General features: G+C 45.9%; 1 protein-coding gene across 1 annotated transcript in view; it reads left to right on the top strand.

The window, feature by feature from the left end:
• The first annotated feature begins 449 nt into the window (after positions 1-449).
• Positions 450-22,935, top strand: part of KATNB1 (katanin p80 (WD repeat containing) subunit B 1) — a 23,166-nt gene continuing 680 nt past the window's right edge. The window contains exons 1-20 of the mRNA XM_015410795.1: positions 450-526; positions 2,340-2,617; positions 4,378-4,508; positions 7,797-7,914; positions 8,240-8,340; positions 8,792-8,833; positions 10,096-10,179; positions 10,377-10,492; positions 12,245-12,316; positions 12,770-12,920; positions 13,943-14,130; positions 14,486-14,616; positions 15,158-15,208; positions 15,879-15,955; positions 16,403-16,522; positions 17,592-17,741; positions 19,577-19,653; positions 20,197-20,271; positions 22,192-22,308; positions 22,494-22,512. Coding sequence (XP_015266281.1) covers positions 2,575-2,617; positions 4,378-4,508; positions 7,797-7,914; positions 8,240-8,340; positions 8,792-8,833; positions 10,096-10,179; positions 10,377-10,492; positions 12,245-12,316; positions 12,770-12,920; positions 13,943-14,130; positions 14,486-14,616; positions 15,158-15,208; positions 15,879-15,955; positions 16,403-16,522; positions 17,592-17,741; positions 19,577-19,653; positions 20,197-20,271; positions 22,192-22,308; positions 22,494-22,512 — 1,863 coding nt within the window. The 5' untranslated portion in view covers positions 450-526; positions 2,340-2,574. The remainder of the gene's footprint in view (positions 527-2,339; positions 2,618-4,377; positions 4,509-7,796; positions 7,915-8,239; positions 8,341-8,791; positions 8,834-10,095; positions 10,180-10,376; positions 10,493-12,244; positions 12,317-12,769; positions 12,921-13,942; positions 14,131-14,485; positions 14,617-15,157; positions 15,209-15,878; positions 15,956-16,402; positions 16,523-17,591; positions 17,742-19,576; positions 19,654-20,196; positions 20,272-22,191; positions 22,309-22,493; positions 22,513-22,935) is intronic.

The following is a 22,935-nucleotide window of genomic DNA, read 5'->3' on the forward strand; positions in this document are numbered from 1 at the left end:
CGCTAAAGACACCACGTGTTCTGACCAGGTTTATTTTCGGAAGTGCTCACATACTGTTTTGAGAGTGTTTTAGTATGTATTACTGTGTCGCTATCTCTGGTATTGCATTGTTGCATTGTAACCATATTGTTGATATTCACATAAAATTATTAAGCAACTGGGGAGGGGGCAGTACCACCGTAAAGGCCTCTACGAAGCGGAGCAAGGCGCGGTTGCTAAGGCGACACTACCGTTTCCGCCGATTGGTCATTCTGACAAAAGAAGGCGGGACTAGGTCGGCAGAGGCCGCGTCCGGAAGAAGCGTTTCATGCAAGAGAGGCGAACCGGAAGGTGAAGCGAGAGGCTGTGAGTGGGCGATGGAGGAGTCAATTACGAGGTTTGTTGTCAGGGGGTCTGTTGTCAAGCGCCCGCTCGCTGCCGATCGAGTGGAGCTTGGCGGCGGCAGTTGTCAACGCTGAGGGCGGTGGAGCCAGGCAGGGAGGCAGGCAGCCCTCCCGGTAGATATTGGCTGTCCTGCCGCTGGAGGGTGAGTGGCTAGAGGCTGAGGCTAGAGAAGAAGCACACTCCAGCATGGCGGGGGCGCAGAAGGCACAGTGTGGCCTTGGTCACTGCCTGGTCCGCCTCCCTTTCCCCTCAGTGAGCGGGAGGAGGCGCTTAGTGAAGCCTTTGGGCCGCCTCCCCCTTGCCTCTGCCCGTTTCAAAGCTTATAGTTGAGTTCCTTGCTAGGACGCCCTTGTAGCGCTGGCAGTAATAACAGTCATAATAATACCAATAATAGTAACATTGTTAGAGAGTAACCTCCTTTATTGCTTTCTCAAATCAACGAGGTCACTCATATAACTGCTAATTAGAACAGCTGTTTCTAATAGAATATTTGGAAGTACAGAATAATTGCTGCAAGGTAGTTGCCTGCCCACACTGCCACTTATTATTATTGCTATATAGACTGTATTATAATAGGAGATATATCTCAGTGGTACAGCATCTGCTTTGCACGCAGGTAGGTATCGGGTTCAGTTCCTGGCACCTTCATTTTAAAGGGATCAGGTAGTGTGACCCTGGAGAGCTCTGGAAATCAGAATAGAGAACCCTGACCTTGATCGATCAAAGGGCCTGACTTGGTAGAAGGCAGCTTCGTGTTTTATTTGCGTAGGGCTCTGCACTGTGTGTGTATTATTTGTACTGTGAATATCATTTGTATGGGTGTGCCAATTCAGGTTTAAAAGTGCTTTACATGCATCAATTTGTGGTAGCCCTGTTAGGCTGGTCAGTATTGTTCTTCCAGGATTAAAGTTGAGAAGATGGTTTAGCTAGGGCCATGAAGTAACAGGGTATGATTTGGACTTCCTGGGTCACAGTTCATCCTGTTTGGTTGAGGCCGATAGAGATGGGGCTACTAGACTCCCTCCTAGAACAGGCTTCATGTGCCTCTCCTCAATCCTAGGATTTTTAAGAGAGGGAATGTTACCTGACACTGATGCTCCCACTGGTGGGAAGTTGCACCTCTATTCTTTGGTATGTGATGTTGTACTTAGATTAATGTGCAGTTGCGGTTGAATGCCAGATGTTCTTTCTCCATTAGACTAGGATCTGGGAGATCCAGGTTCAAATCTACTCTCTGATATCAAGCTTACTAGCTGACTCTGGGCTAGTCCTGGCCTAATTTCCTTCACAGGGTTGTCATGACGATAACCGGGAGAAGAGAGAACTGTGTACGACTTCCATGAGCCCCTTAGAGGAAGGGGTGGCCAATAGACATAGACATTGTTTTAGAAATGAAGTGTTCATTGATTTAGCTAGTGTACATTAAAGAAAACATCTATAGTAATGACTGCAGCAACTTTATTTTTCATCATATTTAAAATGTGTTTTTAAATCGCTCATTAGTATGCTGCGTCTGTGGTAACCACCTTGTGAGAAACTAGGCACACAGTAGATTTCTTCTAGTATTTGTTAATCAGGTTTATGTCAATGATATATGTCTTCAGAGAAAACTAGTTTGGTCCTGAAAGATTTGGGAACTGGTATCATTTTGTGCTCCATTGCCTGGCTATGCACCACTACCTGTAGGTGATGGTTTTCTTGGATTATGAGCTGTCTACCATTTCTGAGAAGTGTGTTAAGCATAATGTTCTGAAAAATAATATTTTAGTGCTTTAAGGACATTCACACACATACTCCTGTAAATAGGTGATGGTATGTATTGTGTTGTGCTCCAGGAAATGGCTGTTCAGATATGTGGACAAATGAGTAACCTCATTAAGCTCTTTAAAGTTGTTTGTTTGCTTTTACCATGTTTTGCTGGAGTAATTGATGTGATTCTATCTACTGTCTTTCAGGTTAATTGCTTCCCAGGACCTGGCTCACTTAATGGAAGAAACAGGCCTCTGGATCTAGGAGGAGATGGTATAGCAATAACAATAATTGTTCTAAGGAACATTTTGTTGACTTGACTGCTGCAGGGCAGTTCACAAACTGGAGCTTCATACCTGTGGGGTTTTGCCCCATACACGCTGATGAAAACACAGCCTTTGGGCAGAAAAAGCTGGTTCTCTTGAGTGGTGTCAGACCCCCATGATGGCAGCTGCAGTCGTCACCAAGACAGCTTGGAAGCTGCGTAAGTGAAATTCTCTCTTTGCTAGCTAGACCTTTACAATGTTAGCAGCTCCACTTTGGAGCATATTAATTCCATCTTGGTTCCTCCCCCTGGGCCTTGCTACTGTATTTTCTTTTCCTTCTTTTCTTCTCTTAGCCTGTCTTCTTTTCTGGGGAGGCTTGTTCATGGGGCATAGGTCTTAATGCTGCTAACTTTTGCTTTCAGACTTGGGGAGAGAAGTGCCAAGGGCAAATTTTCTGCACCGTAGTATAAGTTTAGTGTATTGATGTGCTTTGCGGGGAGGAATGATGGCTGCGGCTTATACAGAAAGATCCCAAACTATCTTGAGGCGTGTGTCAACCCGAGGTTTCAAGGCTAACAGTGAACAGCTGCCTTAACAGGTGGTGAACAAATTTCTGCTTAGCTGAGACTGCTTAAAGATAGCTTATTGTTTGTCTAGTTCTGGCATATCATTGTATACAGTTGGTGCTGTCATTTTTGCACTTCTTTCCTCTATTGTCTAGCTTTGGGTATTAAATCTAATTCCATACCCCTGTGCAATTCTTTATCATCAAGGGAGATACCAAAAATATGCTTCTCTGCATAGGGGATGTGGGGGGACACACGCACACAATAAGTGACAATTAAAGGAAGTTTAAGAACAGTTTGTTCAAAATTTCCCACTCCTGTGGGGAGAAGCCCTGCAAGTAAAGAAAGTTATTGCCATTGGAGAAGAAGAGATGAGCTAATGCTACACATGTGGATGCCTCAGTGCAGCCCCAGACTAGGAAATGCTAAGCTGGCAGCCTGTATTGTTGAGCTTCTTCATCTGCTAACTTTAGAGGTATCCAGTACTTCTTTAAGAGTAGAATAGGAGGAGAGAACTCTGGATAGACAAGTGCTGTCATTTAACCTACATACAAAAGATAAAGGGCTCCATTTAGACCAGTATCCTGTTTCACACAGTGGCGAACTGGTTGCCCTAGAGGGCCAACAAACAGCACATAGAACCCAAGGCCATCCCCCAATATTGTCTCCTAGCACTGGGCTTCAGAGGTTTACTCCTTCTGAATATGGAGGGCGCTTTTACTTGCCATGGCTAGTAGCCATATCAAATGTATTGCTGTGAAGGCCATCCTAAACAAGGTGCCCTAGTATGTGTATCCAGAAGCAGTTGTTGAAACTTCCCAGGTAGGTGGCAAACTAGGTCTGCTCTGTATAGTTATTAAGAGCAGTGCTCTTCTGCTGAGTATGTATAGCTGTACTGTTTAATTGTTCTGACAGTTGGAAACAACAGCATTTAGTACTGGGGGAGACCTCCAAGTGAAAAGGAGGAAGCAGCCAATCAGGAGGATGTGGAAGGCAAGTGAACTCGTGTCCGGCAAACATTTATTGGAAAAGAAATTTCATTTTGAGGCTGGAGCTCATTTGCAGAAGCCAAGGGATGGTGTTGCTCAGGTTGTGGTATTATTAGTTTGCAGGTTGGCAAAACCTGCAGATTCTGAGCTGAGCAGTTGGGCTTCTGGCCTGAACGCCTATCTTGTTCCAGCTTATGCACCTGCAGCAGGGTGGCATAGGGCTTCCTGTCTTTCTCTTTAAAAAAAAAACCAAACTCTTATTTAAAATGCCGCAGTGTGCATAAAACATGCAACTAAAATAACTTTTCTCTACTGCTTTGTCATTAAATGTGTGCTTAAGTATATTGTTGTATGTGGGGTGTGGGATGGTAATAAGACTGATAATGGAAAGTACTCAGCCTTTACATTTGCTTTGTCCTGCAGAGGAAATTACAGCTCACAGTAGCAATGTTTCTTCACTGGTGCTTGGAAAAAATTCGGGCCGGCTGCTGGCAACTGGTGGAGATGATTGTCGGGTTAACATCTGGTCAGTTAACAAGCCCAACTGTATTATGGTAAGAATTGGCTAAATCTCCTTTGGCTTGCAGAAAAGTGGGCCAGGAAGTAATAGCTTTGCCAGGGAGAAAACTAGCTTTTTAAAGCACTGGAGTTCAACAAGGGGAAAAAATCCTCTCTGTGTTACCCGGGGAGGTGGGGGGGGACGGGACAGTGTGGTTGTAGAAAGGAAGAAAGAAAGAATTCAAAAACAATTAGGGATGCTTTTTCCCACCAGTAAATTGTAACAATAGGTTAGCCACCAATTAATGCTGTCTTCACTATATCTAGGTTTGACTTAAATGGATTAAAAAGAGGCCTCATCCAGAAGAACCTGGAGCTTATCCATTACCACCCGTACTCAGTACTCCCCCCACACACCGTGCACCATCTTAAGTGTCCATAGATGGTCTTATTACCTTTCCCCAGCAGAATTTACCACTTGTGAGTCCTGTGCAAAGTGATTTAGGCTTGGATGGATTTCTTTGGCCTTGGCATATATTTTCTTCCAGCCTGTTCTTCAAGGGGGTGAGAAGAAATTCTGATGAATTCCTGATATCATCAAGACAGGAGGTTAGTTAGCACCGACCATGGTAGGATTCAAATCCAGTTTCCTCTTCTTGTAGATCTTAAGATTCTTTTTCACCCCATCCCTGTTTTTTGACCCAGGCTGGCCTAAGCTGTTAGATAGTATATATTGGTCATCAGTAGTGCAGAACTTTTCTGGCCCTGCTAGTTGACTTCCTGATGGCACCTGGGTTTCGGCCACAGTGTGACACAGTGTTGGACTGGATGGGCCATTGTCCTGATCCAACATGGCTTCTCTTATGTTCTTGTGTTAACTTCCTGGACCCCTTTTTCTTTTCTGCTAATTGTCAGAGGGCAGGTAAGCCAATCTAGAAGCTTCTCCTGTAGCATAGGAGTTGATTTGCTGTGGCTACAGTACTGCTTCAGTAACAGATGAAGGAACCATCTGGGCAAAGCCAGTTTCCAGTTAAAGAGGCATTAAGTGAAAAGGAGTCTCTGCAATGGGAACTGGTTGACATTTGGGAGGGGCCATGGATCAGTAGAAGAGCGTCTGTTTGGCATGCAAAAAGTCACAGGTTCAATTCCTGGCATCTCCTATTAAAAGAGTCAGGAAGCAGGTGATGTGAGAGATTGTTGCCTGAGACCCTGGCGAGCTGCTTCCAGTCAGAGTAGACAATACTGACCGTGATGGACCAGAGGTCTGACTGAATATAAGGCAGTTTCATATGTTCATCTGGGAAGGTTGTTCCTTCCCATACAGATGTTGCTTGGCTTCCGGAAGGGTGACCAAAGACAACTGCATTTTCTAGTGAAAAAGGTCAAGATGGGAAGCTGTGTTAGTCTGTCTGTAGCAGCAGAAAAGAGCAAGAGTCCAGGAGCACCTTAAAGACTAACAAAATTTGTGGCAGGGGATGAACTTTTGTGAGTCACGGCTCACTTCTTCAGATATCTGAAAAAGTGAGCAGTGATTTACGAAACCCCCCCCCCTGCCACAAATTTTGTTAGTCTTTAAAGTGCTGCTGGACTCTTGATCTTTTCTACAGCTAGTGAAAAAGGCTTGTACATTTAAATGCTCAAACCGTGGCATTTAGTGAACATGAAGGCTTGCGGGGGAGGGCGGGTTAAAAATACCATAATAATAATAATAATAATAATAATGAGGTTTGGAGGTCAATAAGAGTTTCTTGAACAAGAGTGGGGTACATTGCTGGGCTAGCCACAAAATGGAGAACACCAGGATTGCCAAAGTGCTTTAATGGTGACCGTATTTCCTATAATGTAGTCCAGTAATATACGTTGGGAGTCAGCAGACTTTCATCTGGACTGTCATAGGGCAGGCTAGTTGTTTCTTTGATCTGGATACACTGATGAGGTGTGAAATGCATCTTCCACTTCTTAAGAAGACTCTTCCCTTTTGTTAAACTCTTCACAATTAGGACTTAACAACTTTTGGTGAATTTTCTGAACTTACAACAAACAGATTGTATTTTTCTATGAAACTCATTGAATATTGTCATATGTATTGCACTGTTAATTAGAAAATTATATAAAAACTATGAAATACATTTGTAAGTAATTATCATTAGTTAGTCTGTCATGGTTTAATCCTATTTGATATAGAAGTTTCCGTGATTCTCTCTTTGTTTGGTTGCAGCCATAACTGACTGGTTTGTAGAGGTCTGGCTGCTAATCTTTGAGAACAGAAGGTGGGTAGGGGGTACTTTGCAAGACAGATTTTGCGTGCATATTATTGGGCAAATACATAAGCACCTTTTGCACAGGGTTATCATTTTAAGAACAAGATAGCATTAACCTGAAAATGAAGTTCTAGCTCTAACTCTTAAGCCTACTTACACTGTAGGTTAGAGACTGATCATTCCCATACATTTAAATATTGGTTTCCTTGCTAGAGTGATAAATTTTAGCAGTAAGGTCATCTGTGTTTTCTCTTGTTATGTAAAGAGTTATGTAGCCAGATCCACAGTTTCAAGTACACTGGAACTCTGAGGACAATCTTGCTTGGCATCTTACATGTCTCTGTCCCTTCCAGTAGTGCTATGGGCGTTGTTTGCAGTCTGTTTAGTGTATTTTCCTCCAAGGAGCTCAGAGCAGCATACATGATTTGTCTTTCCTCCGTTTTATCCTCACAACAGCTCTGCAAGGTAGATTAGGCTGAGAGAGCAAAAGGCGACTGGCCCACAGTCACCCAGTGAGCTTCATAGCTGAGTGGGGACTTGAACATGGATCTCCCAGAGCCTGCTCTGACCAGTGTATCACTCTAGCATTCTGCTGCTGTAAAAAACTTTGTTCTCTATCAGGTAGAGACTGTAGAAGATAATTTTCCAAAATTTTTCTTCCTTTCCAAGATGAAAAATAGTTTAAAAGCAAAAAGGCCACTGAATATTTATATCAGTTATTCCAGTTTTAATTAGATGTAGGTTAATTAAAAAAAGATCAGCCTCTGCAGAATAGTAATTTCAATTACTTAGCCTGAGCTTGTTTTTTGTGCAATAGGCAAAATTAAGCTGTCTGTATTCTAATAGCAGTTTAGTTCTTGGATCTTTTCTTAATCCACCAATAGGAGGAACTCTGTTCCTCCTTTTACCCTGGAGGCTGGTGCACTGGTATCTTCTGGGGCTGTGAACATGGCGGTCATGTAACTTCCTTGTAACTCCCTACCTTGACCTGCAGAAAGAAGTATAGTGATCACTCTCGGATCCTCAGAGCTGCTGCTGTGAGCTCTGGTTTGAGGTGGTTGCTACTCTTTATGTCTTGTCCAGAGTCTGACTGGGCACACAACTCCCGTGGAGAGCGTGAAGATCAGTACCAGTGAAGAGCTGATTGTTGCAGGGTCACAGTCAGGCTCCATTCGAATCTGGGATCTGGAAGCTGCCAAAAGTAAGTTCAGAGCCAAATTGTTTTGTGACTTCCAGTTTCTAGACTGCATTGCAACTATCTGGCTTTGTAAACAGCACTGATTAGATTTTAAGAAATTGTGTGTGTAAACTTCACCCAGTTTGTATTAATTTCTAATTCTAATTTCATTTTAAACCATATTTTGAACTGACGTTTTAAAATATCTGCCTGATCTTAATTTTTTAGAATGGATTTTTTTGGGGGGAGGGGGGGAATCAATGCTTGCTAGCTTTGTTGTCTGGTATGCACGCTATTCTGTGCTGAAACTCTTTAGCTAGATTATCTCAATATTTTCCTTCCTACCCAGTTATTCGTACTTTAATGGGTCACAAAGCAAACATCTGCAGCCTAGATTTCCATCCTTTTGGAGACTTTGTAGCTTCAGGCTCTATGGATACTAATGTTAAGGTAAGCTTGCACTGAGTATTTCTCTTTGGCAGCAGTTAGTTCCCTGTGGAATATTTCTTCTGCAACACCTGCATATTGGTTTGTTATTGAGGGGTGCTGTTGATATTCTTGCTTGACACATCTGAAATACTGTTGCTAAATGCAGCCTCTGTAGCAAACTGGCAATTTATCCCTGGGTGTTTCAGATTTTTCTTCAGATTTCCCCCCAGTTGAATGATAGTTCCCATTATTGGTGGGTGGTGGAAGAAGCTGCTTATCATTGGACATAAAAAATGGAAAATACATACCGTAGCTTGTGAAACTCACTGTTCCCTGGACTTAGTATAATAACTAATCTAATGGAATTACATGATTTAAAAAAAATCTTAGCTTTAGTTGGATCTTTTGAGAGATTTTCAGAGCACTTCCAATTTTGTAACTTTTCTTTTCTTCCCCCCCCCCTCTTGTGTAGCTTTGGGATGTTAGGAGAAAAGGCTGTGTCTTTAGGTACAAGGTAAGAGAAATTGTTCTGTCTAGGTCTCATGCAGGACTCTGCTAGGACACCTCTAAAATCTCCTGTGCCATTTGCTGTTATTACAAAAATGTACCTAGAAAAGTCTTTGAACCCAGGATAAGTATACATGCTTTGGCAGTGTCTCTGCGATTCCTTTGCATGAATATCCAGCAATTCAGCCACCAAAGTCTGCAGCTGTACTATTTATGTAAGCGTCTACAAAGCTGTATTCTGCCCATTTCATATCTATTTACTTAAGTTGTCACTGTTTTCAAAGACTTCAGGTAGTTTACTAAATGTCTAGTGTCTTGTACATGTAACTTAACATAGTGAAACAAGATGACCTGTCCTGCTACACTAGAGTAAATGTGATATTGTTAATGTAGTATTGAAGTCAGAGAAACTCCACAATTAAGTCACAAGCTTTTTGTAAAAAAGCCAGTAAGAGACAACTAAAATCAAAATGAAGTAACAAATATATTTTACAAGGGGAAGCCTCGAAAATATTCTTTTCAAGATGATTCTCATTCCAAAAACTTCAAAAGGCAAAAAAGTTAATTGTACAGTTATTAGAACTAGTCTTACCTCTTGAGTAACCTTAAGCAGGCAAATCTTATGAGATACTTTTGTCTTTACGTACAGTGCATCCGCAATACACAGCATTTAAATAACGTTTTCGTGTCCAAAGCATTTCCCATAAGCTTTTTTGGCAACCCCTCATTTTTCAAAGTTCTTTGGATACAATGGATGACTTCTGTCTGCTGCTCTGACCCTTTCAGAAAGGGCGGGATGTAAAGGTGTTACTGTTAAAAGCAGTTCCATTATCAAGCTATGAAGAGAGAGGTTTAGTTTTCTTGTCAGCTAATAGCTCCCATTATTTCCCCAGAATTTAGACCTGGCAAAGAGAGGGGATAGCTGTATGTTACCCTGTTGCGGTGCTGACAGCCTGGTGCCATTATGGATTAGCAGATTTATTGTGCATCAGCTGGGTTGCCTTGACAGGCATAATCTGCCTTCATGTTGGGTACAAAAGATCCACAGACAGGCTGTCTGCTTGGGTCTTATTCTCTTCAATGTAGATGACCTGATTTTTGGGGGGGGGGGGGACGGCGGCAAGAGGTATGCTGCACAGCCAGTTGCCTCTTGAATCATGACAGCATAGCAGCTACACTAAGAAAGGAAGAACGGTCCTGCTTCTGACCCCCATCCTGAAAGTGCCGTGCTGTTTCCAGGGAACGTACCGCATCCACTTGCTTTTACAGGGTCACACGCAAGCAGTCCGTTGTCTCCGATTTAGCCCTGATGGGAAGTGGCTGGCATCCTCATCAGACGATCACACTGTGAAGGTAAGGGTACGGTGGTGTGGACTGTTTCATTCTCTGGCACACCTGTTCCTGGAGTGGCAATGTCAGTCACTCGTGTTTGCCTGCCTCCCTGCTTTTAATGTCTTATGTGAAGAAAGGTGCTCTTGTTCAGAAGGATGAGATACGGGGCTGGGCAGCCACACCCCACTCAAAGCATGGCTGTTCATTCTTCTCTCCAGCTCTGGGATCTGGCTGCCGGGAAGATCATGTGCGAGTTCACAGAACACACGGGCCCAGTAAATGTCGTCGAATTCCATCCCAACGAATACCTTTTGGCTTCTCGTAGCTCTGACAGGTAAGTGCTCATAGCTCTGACAGGGAAAACTAGGACAGTGGCTACACTGCAAGACAAGAGTGTGGTAAAAGCTTGTAATGCCATGTTTTAAACTTTCATACTTTAGCTTCTAGGCTTTGAACTATTGTGATGGAGGAAGATGTCAAAAATATGAAAGCTTAGCTTTGACCTGGATAGCCCAGGCAAGCCTGATCTCATGAAATCACGGAAGCTAATCAGGGCTGACCTTGGCAAGTACTTGGAAGGGAGGCCTCCAGGGAATACCAGGGCTCAGGACACAAAGGCAGGCAATATCAAGCCACCTCTCTGAAAGTCCAAACCCCACTAGGGGTCACCATGACTTCCAGGCACACAAGCGCATGTGCGTATGCACACACACACACAAAGTGTGAAAGAATAGAATATGGGGCTGGTTAGGGAGGGAGCATAATGCTTCTGTGGAATGCAGAAGTTCAGTTCTCAGATCCACTTTCTTGATAGTTTGCATACTTTTTCAAAAACTTCTCTGTATAGTCCTGCCAGCCTTATTCTTGTTCAAGCATGTTCAAGCAAAAGACTTTGGCACAGATGTTCTGGCTCCTCAGTTAATCTTGGCAAAGTCATGTTTCTTCTTTCCCTTTTTTGGCATCTGCAGGAGGTTTCACCTGTTTGGCTTGAGAGATGACTTTAAAATAGGCTCTCTCTTAATGTGATGAGAAATCTGCAACCAAGGAATCGGCCAGTTCATTTAGTTCAGAGGTGGGCAGACTTGGTGTTTCTGGGAGCATCATAACTTTTTACAAGAGCTTTTGGAGCTGCCAGTCACTTGGTGGGTGGAACCAGTCACAGAATGGCAGCTTGTCCAGAAATTACAGCGTTTTAGAGCTTGTCTGCCATGCTCGGTTGAGGAAGACTTTCCAGTGCTGTTTTCCGAAAGCATAACACCTCCACCCCCTCCCCAAATTGTAACTTGCTGCACAGGGGGAAAATATATAGTTACTTCTGTTTCCTCTAGAGCAGGCAAATGGCAGCTTTGGTGCAGGGAGGAAAGAGTCCATAGCACACTCCTCTTCTGTCCAGAGCAAAGCTGCACGGAAGAGGAATCGATAGGAAAGGGTGCCGTTGCTGTCCTTTCCCCATCCAGAGCAAAGGGGTGTATTGTGCGCATGCTCTGCCCCCTCCTTTGCAAAAAAGAGAAGCTGCTGTGGTAGCTTTAAAGGGCAGGATAAGGAAGTGACTACAAAAGTACTGGAGGAGGGGCGGAGAGCTGCTTTGAATTAATTGGCAAGTGACTGGTCACTCTGACAGGTTTTATCCTAGCCTCACTTTCTCACTGTCTCTGGAACAAGTAATTATGCCATTTTCTGTCTTTAGGGCCAGTTTGGTGTAGTGGTTAGGAGCTCTAATCTGGGAGAACCAGGTTTGATTCTCCACTACTCCACATGCAGCCGTTGGTGTGACCTTGGGTCAGTCACACGTTCTGTCAGAGCTGTTCTCTCAAGGGCAGTTCTCTCAGAGCTCTCTTAGCCCCACCTACCTCACAGGGTGTCTGTTATGGGGAGAAGGAGGGAAGGAAATTGTAAGCCACTCTGAGTGAAGGATGGGGTATAAATCCAATCTCTTCTCTTCTTCTTCTTCTTCTTTCATCTGAATTCTTAACAGAAACATAACCTGTTGCTGGAAGCATTGGCAGTAGTGCATGTTATTGATGGGGAAAGTCTGCATTTGTTGCAGGTTCCCTCAAATGCTCTCTTTTCTTGATTTGTCTTGCAGAACCATCAGGTTCTGGGACTTGGAAAAATTCCAGGTGGTGAGCTGCATTGAAGAAGAGGCCATTCCTGTCAGGTCAGTATGACTTGGGCAATGTAAAGAAGTGACACACAGTCTGGGAGAGGGGCATCCATAAGTTTGTGCTGCCTTCCCAGGGGAATCTCAGCCCAGTGAAGCTGCAGAGCTCTTGTGTTGCTTATTGTTAAAGCTTTTGAACTCATGAAGCTGCCTTAGGCTGAGTCAGACCATTGGTCCATCAAATTCAGTATTGTCTGCTCAGGCTGGCAGCAGCTGTCCAGGGTCTCAAGTGGAGGTCTTTCGCATTACCTACTGCCTGGTCCTTTTAACTGGAGATGCCAGGGAGGCTAAGGAAGGTGAGCTGTGCAATCAGTTGAAGGCCAGCAGAGATCAAAACCGGGAGCCTGGTTTGACTGGATTAACACTTGGCTTTCTGAGATGCATTGTCAGTGTACTTGGCGGCCCTTGCTTTGCTCAGCCGCACACTCAGCGCTCTCCTCTCCTCTTCAGGTGTGTGCTGTTTAACCCTGATGGCTGCTGCTTGTATGCTGGTTGCCATGACGCTCTGCGTGTGTACGGCTGGGAGCCTGAACGCTGCTTTGATGTGGTCATGGTGAATTGGGGCAAGGTGGCTGATTTGTCCGTCTGTAACAACCAACTGGTGAGTGAGTGAGGTGGTGCGGGTAACTTGAGTCGTCTAGCTTGCTTAGTGATAGGTTGTAGGTCCCCCTGGCTACCGGGGGGGGGGTAGGATTGTCAGCTCAGGTTGGGAATCTCCTGGAGATTTGGGGGTGGAGCCTAGGGAGGACAGGGACCTCAGCTGGGAACAATGCCACAGAGTCCGCCCTCCAAAGCATCCATTTTCCTCGGGGGGACTGAGCTCTGTTATCTGGAGATGAGCTGTAATTCTGGGGGATCCCCAGGTCCCTCCTGGAGAGTGGCATCCCTACCTAATGTGTTGCTGGGCAGTGAATCAGGCAGCCATGGTTGATGGTACAGGCTGCAAGAGGTCTCTCTGGCAGCAAAAACAACATGACAGTGGTGTTGCTGAGACACCTGTGTGGGACTGTATCTGCTGTGTTGGAGACAGGTCTAGGAGATTGTATGCATGTGGGAACCCAGGAAACTGCACTGAATCCTGTTGTCTGTTTCTATAAATATGTTCTTCAGGGAAAAAGCTTGTTCCCCCTTCCCATAGGAGCATAAGAAGAGCTCTGCTGGATCTGTCCAGTGGTCCATTTAGTCTAGCATCCTGTTTCATACAGTGGCCAGCCGTTTGCCCTGGAGGGTCAGCAAACAGGACACAGAGGCCAAGGCTTTCTCCCCGTGCTGCCTGCTAGCACTGGTATTCAGAGGTTTCCTGCATATAAATATGGAGGCTCCCTTTACTCACCATGGCTAGTAGCCAGTGATGGACAAATTATCTGGCAATCTGTGTAACCCCCTTTTAAAGCCATCTGTATTTGCGGCCATCAGTACCTTCCCTCCCCCTCAATTGCAGTGTCCTACTTTCTTAGTAATCTCAGTGGTGGGTTTTTGTTGACTCCAGGAGGATCCTGATAGGGGTCTTACGGATTTGATATAAAACCAGGGTGCAAAATGATGTGGTAGTTTATTTAGGCTGGTCATTGAAAAGGTGCTCTGGAATTCCGCAGTGGTTGAGGCTGTCTCTGTTCTTTGCAGATTGGAGTTTCTTTCTCGCAAAGCATTGTGTCTTCATTTGTTGTGGACCTTAATAGAGTCTCAAAATGCGGGTCAGGACTCCACGGGCTGGTTAGGGATGACAAGCCTCTTGTTCCGCCTGTGCCTATGGGCTCCTCTCTGCGACGCATCTATGACAGGCCATCAACGACATGCAGCAGACCTCAAAGGTAAGGAAGGCTTCAGCCGTCTTTCTGGGAGTGCTAAAATTACTCCTTGGTTTCTGGTTGCGTAGGTAAAAGTGATTGAATCCCCATTGTCTTTGCCATCTGAGCAAGACGTAGCAAAAGGAATTAATTTTGATACAATTTCAAAAGGAAATCAGACAAAATCATGCTAAATATCTGTTGTACCCTGCATTGCTCAATACGCACACTGTTATTTAACTTAAAAATTATATCGAAATGTTGTGTGTTGCTGCAGCCCCCATGCTATTGCTTGCGCAAGCAGCTGTGCGAAGTATATCTTCCTTTCTGCTGATGCATCCACTGGATCTAACCCAGTATTTTTGTGGATTAACGGCAGAGTGAAACAAAATTCAGAGAGCGAGAGGCGCAGCCCCAGTAGTGAAGACGATAGGGAGGAAAAAGAATCCACTGCAGAGATCCAGAATCCAGAAGATTACAAGGAGATCTTCCAGCCAAAGAATGCCATCAGTGAGTGCTACTAAAATAGCTAGTTGGTGGGGTTCAAGATTTCCTGGATTAACTAGGTCTTATCCTTGGTGGAAACACTGTGGTAGATCTTCCCTCCACCGTTGCCTTTTAAAGTTCCGTCTTTTCATGGTGGCCATGAATGAATGAGCAGGTAGGCTAGTAGCTTACTAGAAGGTTTCTCTTATTTAGGTGGTAAGCTGTTTTATGGGATCTCCTCATTCCCTCACACCATCACTGGTTTAAGGTATTGTTGACTCCAGCGGGTTCAAAAGGCAAGTTAGTGTTTGGAGGCTTCTCCAAAATACTGCATGTTGGTGCAGCCAGTCATCTGGATCTGGTAAATTCCAAAAAAAACCCCAAAATATCAGAATATCAAAAAACAGTGCGTAAACTATTGAATTCCTTAGAATTTATCATCAGTGGGCAAGTGGCCACTCTGCAGAACTACAGTGGGGATGAGTCTCAGGCTTGTGAAAGCTGTAATCTCTTGTGGCTTTTGCAAATGAAATCAGGTACAAGGCTGGGCTTTTGCCTTTTGCAGCTCGAACTCCGCCCTGCAAGAGCGAGCCTTTTCCTGCACCTCCTGAAGATGGTGAGTTAGGACTTATTTTCCAGGGAATGGGTGCAGGGGGAGACCCCAGAAACAGTCGCTGTATTCCTGACCTTTCTATGGATGCTTGCAAAATCTATGTTGCCAAAGGAGGTTGAGCAAAATTTTTCCTTGGCTTTAGAGATATCCAGATTTGTCTTGGCGAGTCTCCCCTGGGACAAGCCTGTACATACTAGGATCCTTTGCCACCAAAGAGCAACGGATTGTGTCTGGTAAAAATGACAGATGCTTTTCCCACCCAATGGCTATCCCAGAATAAGAGAAGAGTAGTGGTTAAGTATGCGGACTCTAATCTGGGAGAACCGGGTTTGATTCCCCACTCCTCCACTTGCAGCTGTTGGATGACCTTGGGCAAGCCATAGTTCTGACAAGAGCTGTCCTTGAAAGGGCAGTTCTCTCAGAACTCTCTTAGCCCCACCTACTTCACAGGGTGTCAGTTGTGGGGAGGGGAAGGGAAAGGAGTTTGTAAGCCGCTCTGAGACTCTGAGTGAAGGGCGGGGTATAAATCCAATCTCTTCTTCTTCTTCTTCCTTTATGATTCTCCCCCTGCCCAAGAGTTCCTTGGATTTTTCCAATTAAAATCTACCTCCATTTGAGGGACCCTAGTACAGAGGGAACATGACATAACAGCTTCCTTTCCCATTGCCTCCAGAACCCACACTTGCAAAAGAAACATCCAGGCCAAGTCAGGCTGCAGACAGCCAAACCCCATTGCCAAGCCAAGAGAACGTAAGTATCTTGCAGCAGTTGCTATTTCCTCTTCTCCATCTATCGCAGTAAATGTTGTTCATTATGGTGGTGCATCCAACAGCATAAAATGTAGGCTAGGATGGGTGACGCTAAGGAGGGTCTGCCAGTCTGCACTCTTGTTGGAATCTATTTCCCAGCAGATTTTGGGTCTTGTTTCTTGTTGTTGCAAAACATGTTTGAAGAAAGGTGAGGTAAGAATTGAGAATCCCTTGAACTGGCAGTAAACGGTATCTCTCCAGGTGTCTTGAGGGTGGCCACTGACTTAGTTTTGGACGTCACTACTATCTAATGGGGTGCTCGGAAGGGGAGGACGGGGGGAGGGGGGGGAGAGATAGAATTGAATCAGCCTTTTAACGTAGCCTCAACACAGTCCATGTGTCTTGAACAATATGTCTGCCCTGATTTGATGTCTGCTTTTTCCTACAGCCTGTCCCCATTCAGAGGCCACCAGTAGCTGCCTCAACCCCTATTACTAGGGTTGAGCCCTCAGTGATTCCTGCCGCCAGGAATGAGCCCATTGGGCTGAAAGCCTCTGACTTCTTGCCGGTAATCTATTTTCCTGTAGAGAAGGAGTTGGGGAAGGAAATTGGCAGTGGAGAGAGTTTTCTCGCTTTGCTTCTTGGCTACTTCAGAGGTGGGAGAGCCTTTTGATTTTAAATGCCAAACCATTGGCCTTGCGGTAGAGTGTGAATACAAGCTCTTGGAGAAAGACCTTGAAGAGGGTCCAGTTGCAGGAAGACTTGTTTAAGGGGACAGGAAATAGAGGGACTTGGAGGGCTTCTTTTCAAGGGCTGGTGAGGGGCTGTGGCTCAGTAGCAGAGCATCTGCCTTGCATGAAGAAGGTCCCTGGTTCAGTCCCTGGTATCTCCAGTTAGAAAGGTCTTAATTAATTATTGTATGGCATTGTGTGTAGAATAGCCAGGAGCTCCTAAGATTGTCTGGCAGCCACAAGTTCTAGCTCTTAGTATTATGCTAGCTGCAAGCTAGACTTGTTTTTAGGGGCTGAGAGAGCTCTGAAAGAACTGTGACTGACCCAGGGTTACCCAGCTGGCTTCATGTTTTTCTTTTGCAGTCCCCCTTCAGTTGTGAATCCTGAGTGGTCGTCAAAACATGAGAGGGAAAGTGTGTGCCTGCCCTAGAGGTTAGCAAGAGAGTGCAGAGTGGTGACTTCCAGCAGTTCCACTGCTTCTCGCTAGCAGGCCAGAGCTCTTAACCACAGCCACCCATAAAAGATGAAGGCCAGTCACTTCACATACCCATTTAACACTGACTGTCACTGAACACATGAAGTTGCCTTATACCAAATGATATTGAATTGGTCCATCAAGGTTAGTATTGTCTTCTCAGACTGGCAGCGGCTGCCCAGGGTCTTAGGCAGAGGTATTTTGCATCACTTACTGCCAGATCTTTTAAATGAGATGCCAAGGATTGAACCTGGGTCCCTCCCTATGCTAAGCAGGTGCTCTACCACTGAGCCACACAGGCCCTCCCTTTTCCTGACCCTGTTCAGATGCCATTGATAGCCACCCCTATGCCTCCCCTGCCTCCTATCTGGTTGGCTTCATTGCATATGCTGCAATCGCCTTGTATTTCCCTTTTGTGTCTCCATGTCCAGGCCATGAAGAACCAAAGCCTGACAGAAATTGTAGATGATGAGGCCATGTCTCAGATCCGAAAGGGCCACGAGACCATGTGCGTGGTCCTTACCAGCCGGCACAAAAACCTGGATGCAGTGCGGGCCAAGTGGAGCACTGGAGACATCAAGGCAAGTTGGTCACTTTGGGGCCGGGGGGGGGGGGGGGGGGCGCCGTGTGCGCCACAAGAGGATCCGGGCACAGGTGTCTGTGACTCGGCAGCAGTTTGATTCCAAATTTCTTGCCTTGATGAGCTTTTGTGTGAGAAGGGGTGGTGAGCTCCAGCTCTGTATTCCAGAGCTACTCCTACTGTACTGCTGTGTACCCTCAGAGGCTTAGGTCCTTGTGAAACACCTGCCTCTAATTCTGGGCTGAAAACTCAGCACTGCATTGCATAGGCCGAAGCAGGATGAATGCCGGTCTTTTGCTTTGATTTCAGCCTGCTTTGGGAGGAGGTGTAGAGAGGTGGTGTGGTTGCTATTTCTATCCTTGTTTTCTGGCAGTCTATGCCTCAACCCCCATCCCCACCCCATCCTGAGCCAAGCGTCCCTTCCAAAACAAAACCTTTGCCCCTCCTTCTTTTCGTCAGTGGGGTGTGTGTCTGTCCTGGGAAGTATAACTCCCCTGCTTGTCACATTGGCAATGCCAAGGTAACCTGCTTGTTCTTCTGGTAGGAGGCAACCATCTCTCCACCGGCTTCATTCCCAGTTCCAGTCCTGCCCATTGTGCACCGCCAAAGGATTCTGTAAGGGCAATGAACAGAGCAGGAGCTTCCATGGATTGTATTTTCCCTGCTTTCCCTTTCCCTGCATTAGCTAGTTAAGTTGGACAAAGGAGCCCAACCAAGCTGTGCATGTAGTGCCACTGACACACTCTGTAGCCACTAGATGCATGACCTTAGAAGAAGAAGAGGTTGGATTTATACCCCGCCCTTCACTTGGAGTCTCAGAGCGGCTTACAAACTCCTTTCCCCTCCCCTCCCCACAACAGGCACCCTGTGAGGTGGGTGGGGCTGAGAGAGCTCTGACACAAACTGCTCTTTTTCAAGGACAGCTGTGCCAGAGCTTATGGCTGACCCAAGGTCACATCAGCAGGTGCAAGTGGAGGAGTGGGGAATCAAACCCGGTTCTCCCAGATTAGAGTCCGCGCACTTAACCACTACACCAAACTTACAAGTGGCTGCTAAGAACAACAAGAGCAGCTATGCTGGATCAGACCAGCGGCCTGTCTAGTCCAGCAGAATAAGGCTAAGAGGAGTGGAAGGGATGCACTTGCTGCATCCTTGGAAGATGCTCTTGGAATTGAGGGCAAAGCCAGTGTGGAGGGTTGATCATGCCCCCAAAAGTGTCATTTGCCTTCTTTCTGAGGATCAAATGCCCTGGGAATCCCAAGCAGGTCTCCTGGGCCCATTTTAACTCAGCGTCCCTTACTGATCTGCAAGAGCTTGCTATCCCACCAAGTTCACAAGCAGGAAGTCGTCTAGCTCCAGAGCCATGCAGCTCCTGTCCCCAGCAATCATGTACTTTGCCAGATGTCCAGGTGCCTCTGCAGTCTGAAGAAACATTCTTCCTTGAGACCTGTGGGGCTGCAGTCTGGCCCTTGGTGCATTCTGGCACCTGCTAGTCATAGTGCAGGTTTTTAAAAAGTTAGTTGGTATTTTGGTTTGCAGCCCGTTGCTGCTGTAAGTTTCTCTGTGAAGTTTTTGGTCAATACTAATGGTCGAGGTACAGATCTTCTCTAAGCTGAATGCCTTCCTGTTTGAGAGGAGCAGGCAAGTTAACGTTTTCTCTTCGTGGTTCTTGGGTTTTTTGCTTGGTAACTGGTTCTGCTCCCTCTTCATAGAACCACTGAGCAGCAGGGTCAGTAGATGGAGCTGAAGCCTTTGGGACATTCTGCATCTTGAGGACCATAACAATGACAAGCCCTACTCTAATCCTTCTCCTGCTTCTGTTACCTTTTTCCTCAGACTTCCATGGACTCTGCTGTGGATATCAATGACCTTTCCGTTGTTGTTGATCTCCTGAACATCATCAACCAGAAGGCGTGAGTCCCAGTATGCTTGTCTTCTACAAGGAGAAGGGGTTGGCCAGTTGAACTGTTGTGGCATCTAAGCATTAAGGTCCTAAAATGCAGTCACTGCCTTCATGTGCCACTTTATCATGACCCATGTGCTTGTGGGGGGAGAGGGGAATTGTTCGCGGTGTGCCCTCTGGTATGCAGTTTTACTCAGTTGGCATATCACAGGCATGAAGCCCTTGGCCAACATGACCCAGTTGATCTCAAAAAGCTCTCGGCAGCCTCTAGAGTTGGGAGGTGGTAGAAGGTCCTGAGGGGCTTGGGCAAGTCTTAATGTGCGCACCCAGAGAACATGTGCACACCCACAGAGCATGTAAGTCGTTGCCTGGAATTGCAGCATCATTTGGATCCCACATGTGACTTCCCATGGAGAAAAATTGCCTCCAGTCAATCCATGCAGTGCTTTCTGCCTTGAACTTGCAGGTCCCCATTCTGTTCTTGAAGGGTTCTGAGGATTTAATGGGGGTGGGTGGAGTCTGGCAACTCTCTGGAACCTGCGTCTTTCCCCAGGTCTCTCTGGAAGCTCGACTTGTGCACTGTCGTCTTGCCCCAGATAGAGAAACTTCTCCAAAGCAAATATGAAAGGTGAGGCTCCAGGGCAGTACAAGTCCTAGAGGATTTAAAGGCACTTAACCTGGGGAGCAGGTGATTTTGTGGAGACCAAAGTTCTCTCTGGGAGCTAGCACTTTTGTGACTTGTTGCTTGCAATTCAGTCATGGTTCTGAGACCGGGCAGCTGCTGCCAGCATTGATTCCAGCAACAGTGTGGGAATTGCCCAACTAGATGGTGGCAGGGGCAGAAGCCTGTAAGTTCTGGACTTAGGAGAGCTTTATTCCAAATGTGCCTGCTTGGTCTGTGGGTATTGTGCAGAAGGGCAATGCATGTCTAAGGGGAGAGGCTTCTTCTTGCTTGACAGGGCCACCTTGCAGTGTCATTTCACTTCCATGTTGGAAAAATCCCATACCCTTTAGTTAAATGTCTTTTGAAAGCTCAAGCCTGGGGAATTGGGGATCGGTGGGCTTCCAGAGCTAAATTAAGCACTGAGATGAATCAGTCTTAATAGCGTATTGCTTGTGAATTGTTTCTGCAAGACAGTGGAGCAGAGAGAAATTTCCTAACAATTTTAAATTCTCAACTTTCTTCTTGTCCTGTTGTTAGGGTTCAAGAGCTAAGATTTTCATTTATTGCAACTGGTGCAAAGCTTTGGTGTGCTTTGATTGTCGGCGTGCTTCAAAGGATGCCTCCTTTCTTTCTTTTACCTTCAAAGGCATCTCTGTACTGAGGTGTGTGCGTGTGTGGCTGCCAGCACATTTCTGCCCATTATGCAGCATGTCATTCCACAGGGTCCCCAACACAAAGGTGGTAACTCTATTCATGTACTGCTGCAGTAGAGCAGCAGTGGCAAAACTGGAATTCAGCCCATAGAGATGGGAGGCGTTAAGCAGCACTTTTGGTATGGAGGTGATTCAGACATCGGCCCATCATTGTGTGGTTACTGCCAGCAGAGGGAGCTCTATGCTGAGATTTATTGGTCCTCTACCTTGACTGTGCTCGTTTCCTTCCCATCCCTGTACTGGCCCCTTTTTGCTGGACTTGCCCTTAATGGCGGCCTGATCAGGGGGATCTGAGTGATGCTGTCCCTACAGTTTACTTGCAGATCAGGGACATAGCATCACTGGGCTAATTTGTGCCATCTGAGCTTTGCAAAGAGCTGAAACAAGCGGGCAGCTACAATTTATCGACTTCATTTTTACCCCATCTTGCCCCCCACTGGGGACTCAAAGTGGTTTACATAGTTCCCCCTCCTCCATTTTATCCTCACAGTGATGATCCTGTGAAGCAGGTTAGGGTGAGATTGGGTGACTGGTCCAAGGTCACCCAGTGAGCTTCCATGGCCGAGTGAGGGTTTATAGAATCATAGAGTTGGAAGGGGCCATGCAGACCATCTAGTCCAGCCCCTGCTCAGTGCAGGATCAGCCTAGAGCATCTCTGACGAGTGTTCGTCCAACTGCTGCTTGTGCGGAGGAGCTCACCACCACCTCCCTAGGCAGACAATTCCACTGCTAAACTACTCTTACTGTAAAAAAATAAATAATCCTAATATCCAGCCAGTACCTTTCTGCTTGTAATTTGAACCCATTACTGCAAGCCGTATCCTCTGCTGCCGACAGGAACAACTGCCTGCATCTCCCAGATCCAGTCCAACCCTAACCACTGCACCACAATGATGATCCTAGTGTGTTACCCTTTAAAAAAAAAAATCAGAAGTTGGACAAAAGGCAAGTCCTGTTACAGCCAGTGACCATATCGGTGAGAAATGCCATTTCTCTCTCCAGGTAGTCTGAAAGAATGTTGTTCTGCACCTTGGCTTGAACAGTTAGACTTGGCAAGCCTTACTGGATGTGCTTTGGAACATGAGCCACCTCCTTCCTTTTATCTGGTGCTTTTTCAGGCTGTTTTTGAAAGCGTTTCCATTTTTGCTGATGGTCTGTGTTGTCTTGATAGCTACGTCCAGACAGGTTGCACTTCACTGAAGTTGATCCTGCAGCGCTTCTTGCCCCTGATCACGGACATTCTCGCTGCACCACCGTCAGTGGGGGTAGACATTTCCCGAGAGGAGAGGTAATATTATCTTAAGAGGCTGGATGGCATTGCACTCGCTTCCCTCATTTGCAGGCCTTTGGGTGAAGCTTCTGGGTCTCTACAGGTGTAATATGACAGTCTAGCCCAAGGCCCTTCCCTTTTAGGACTTACCAGCTTGATTCCCAGTGCTGATGCATCTTGCCAGTCTCTCTTTTGCCCTGTAGAGTCCTGAAGTCCTCACCTGTGTGTTAGGACATTTGTAGGCCTAGCTGCCGCTAGCTCTGTATGGGGCTGGGGGAAAATGCACACATTCTATTGTATCCACTGAGGGCCAAGTGGAAAACTCCTTTGGGCTCCTTTCAGCTAGATTGACTGATCCAGAATATTTTCCTGAGAGAGACACCCACACAGTCTGGTTCATATGCTTGGAGGGTAAATCCTTTGCCTTCTTCTTGTGCTTGCTCTCTCCATAGCACTTAGTGGGGGATTTTTATTTGAGATATTTGTGTAGTGCTTCTCTGAGGAGCACTCAAAGTGCTGTTTGTTTAAAATACATTTAAACGCCTTTTGGATGGCAGCGTACCCTTGCAGCTAGCTAGCTACCTACTCCTATGTATTCCTTGGTTATGTTTCTACGACCTCACTGCAGAGCCATCTAGGAGGGAC

This window comes from Gekko japonicus, unplaced genomic scaffold (genome assembly GCF_001447785.1).
Source record: "Gekko japonicus isolate JY-2015 unplaced genomic scaffold, Gekko_japonicus_V1.1 scaffold42, whole genome shotgun sequence".
NCBI classification, from domain to species: Eukaryota; Metazoa; Chordata; class Lepidosauria; order Squamata; family Gekkonidae; genus Gekko; species Gekko japonicus.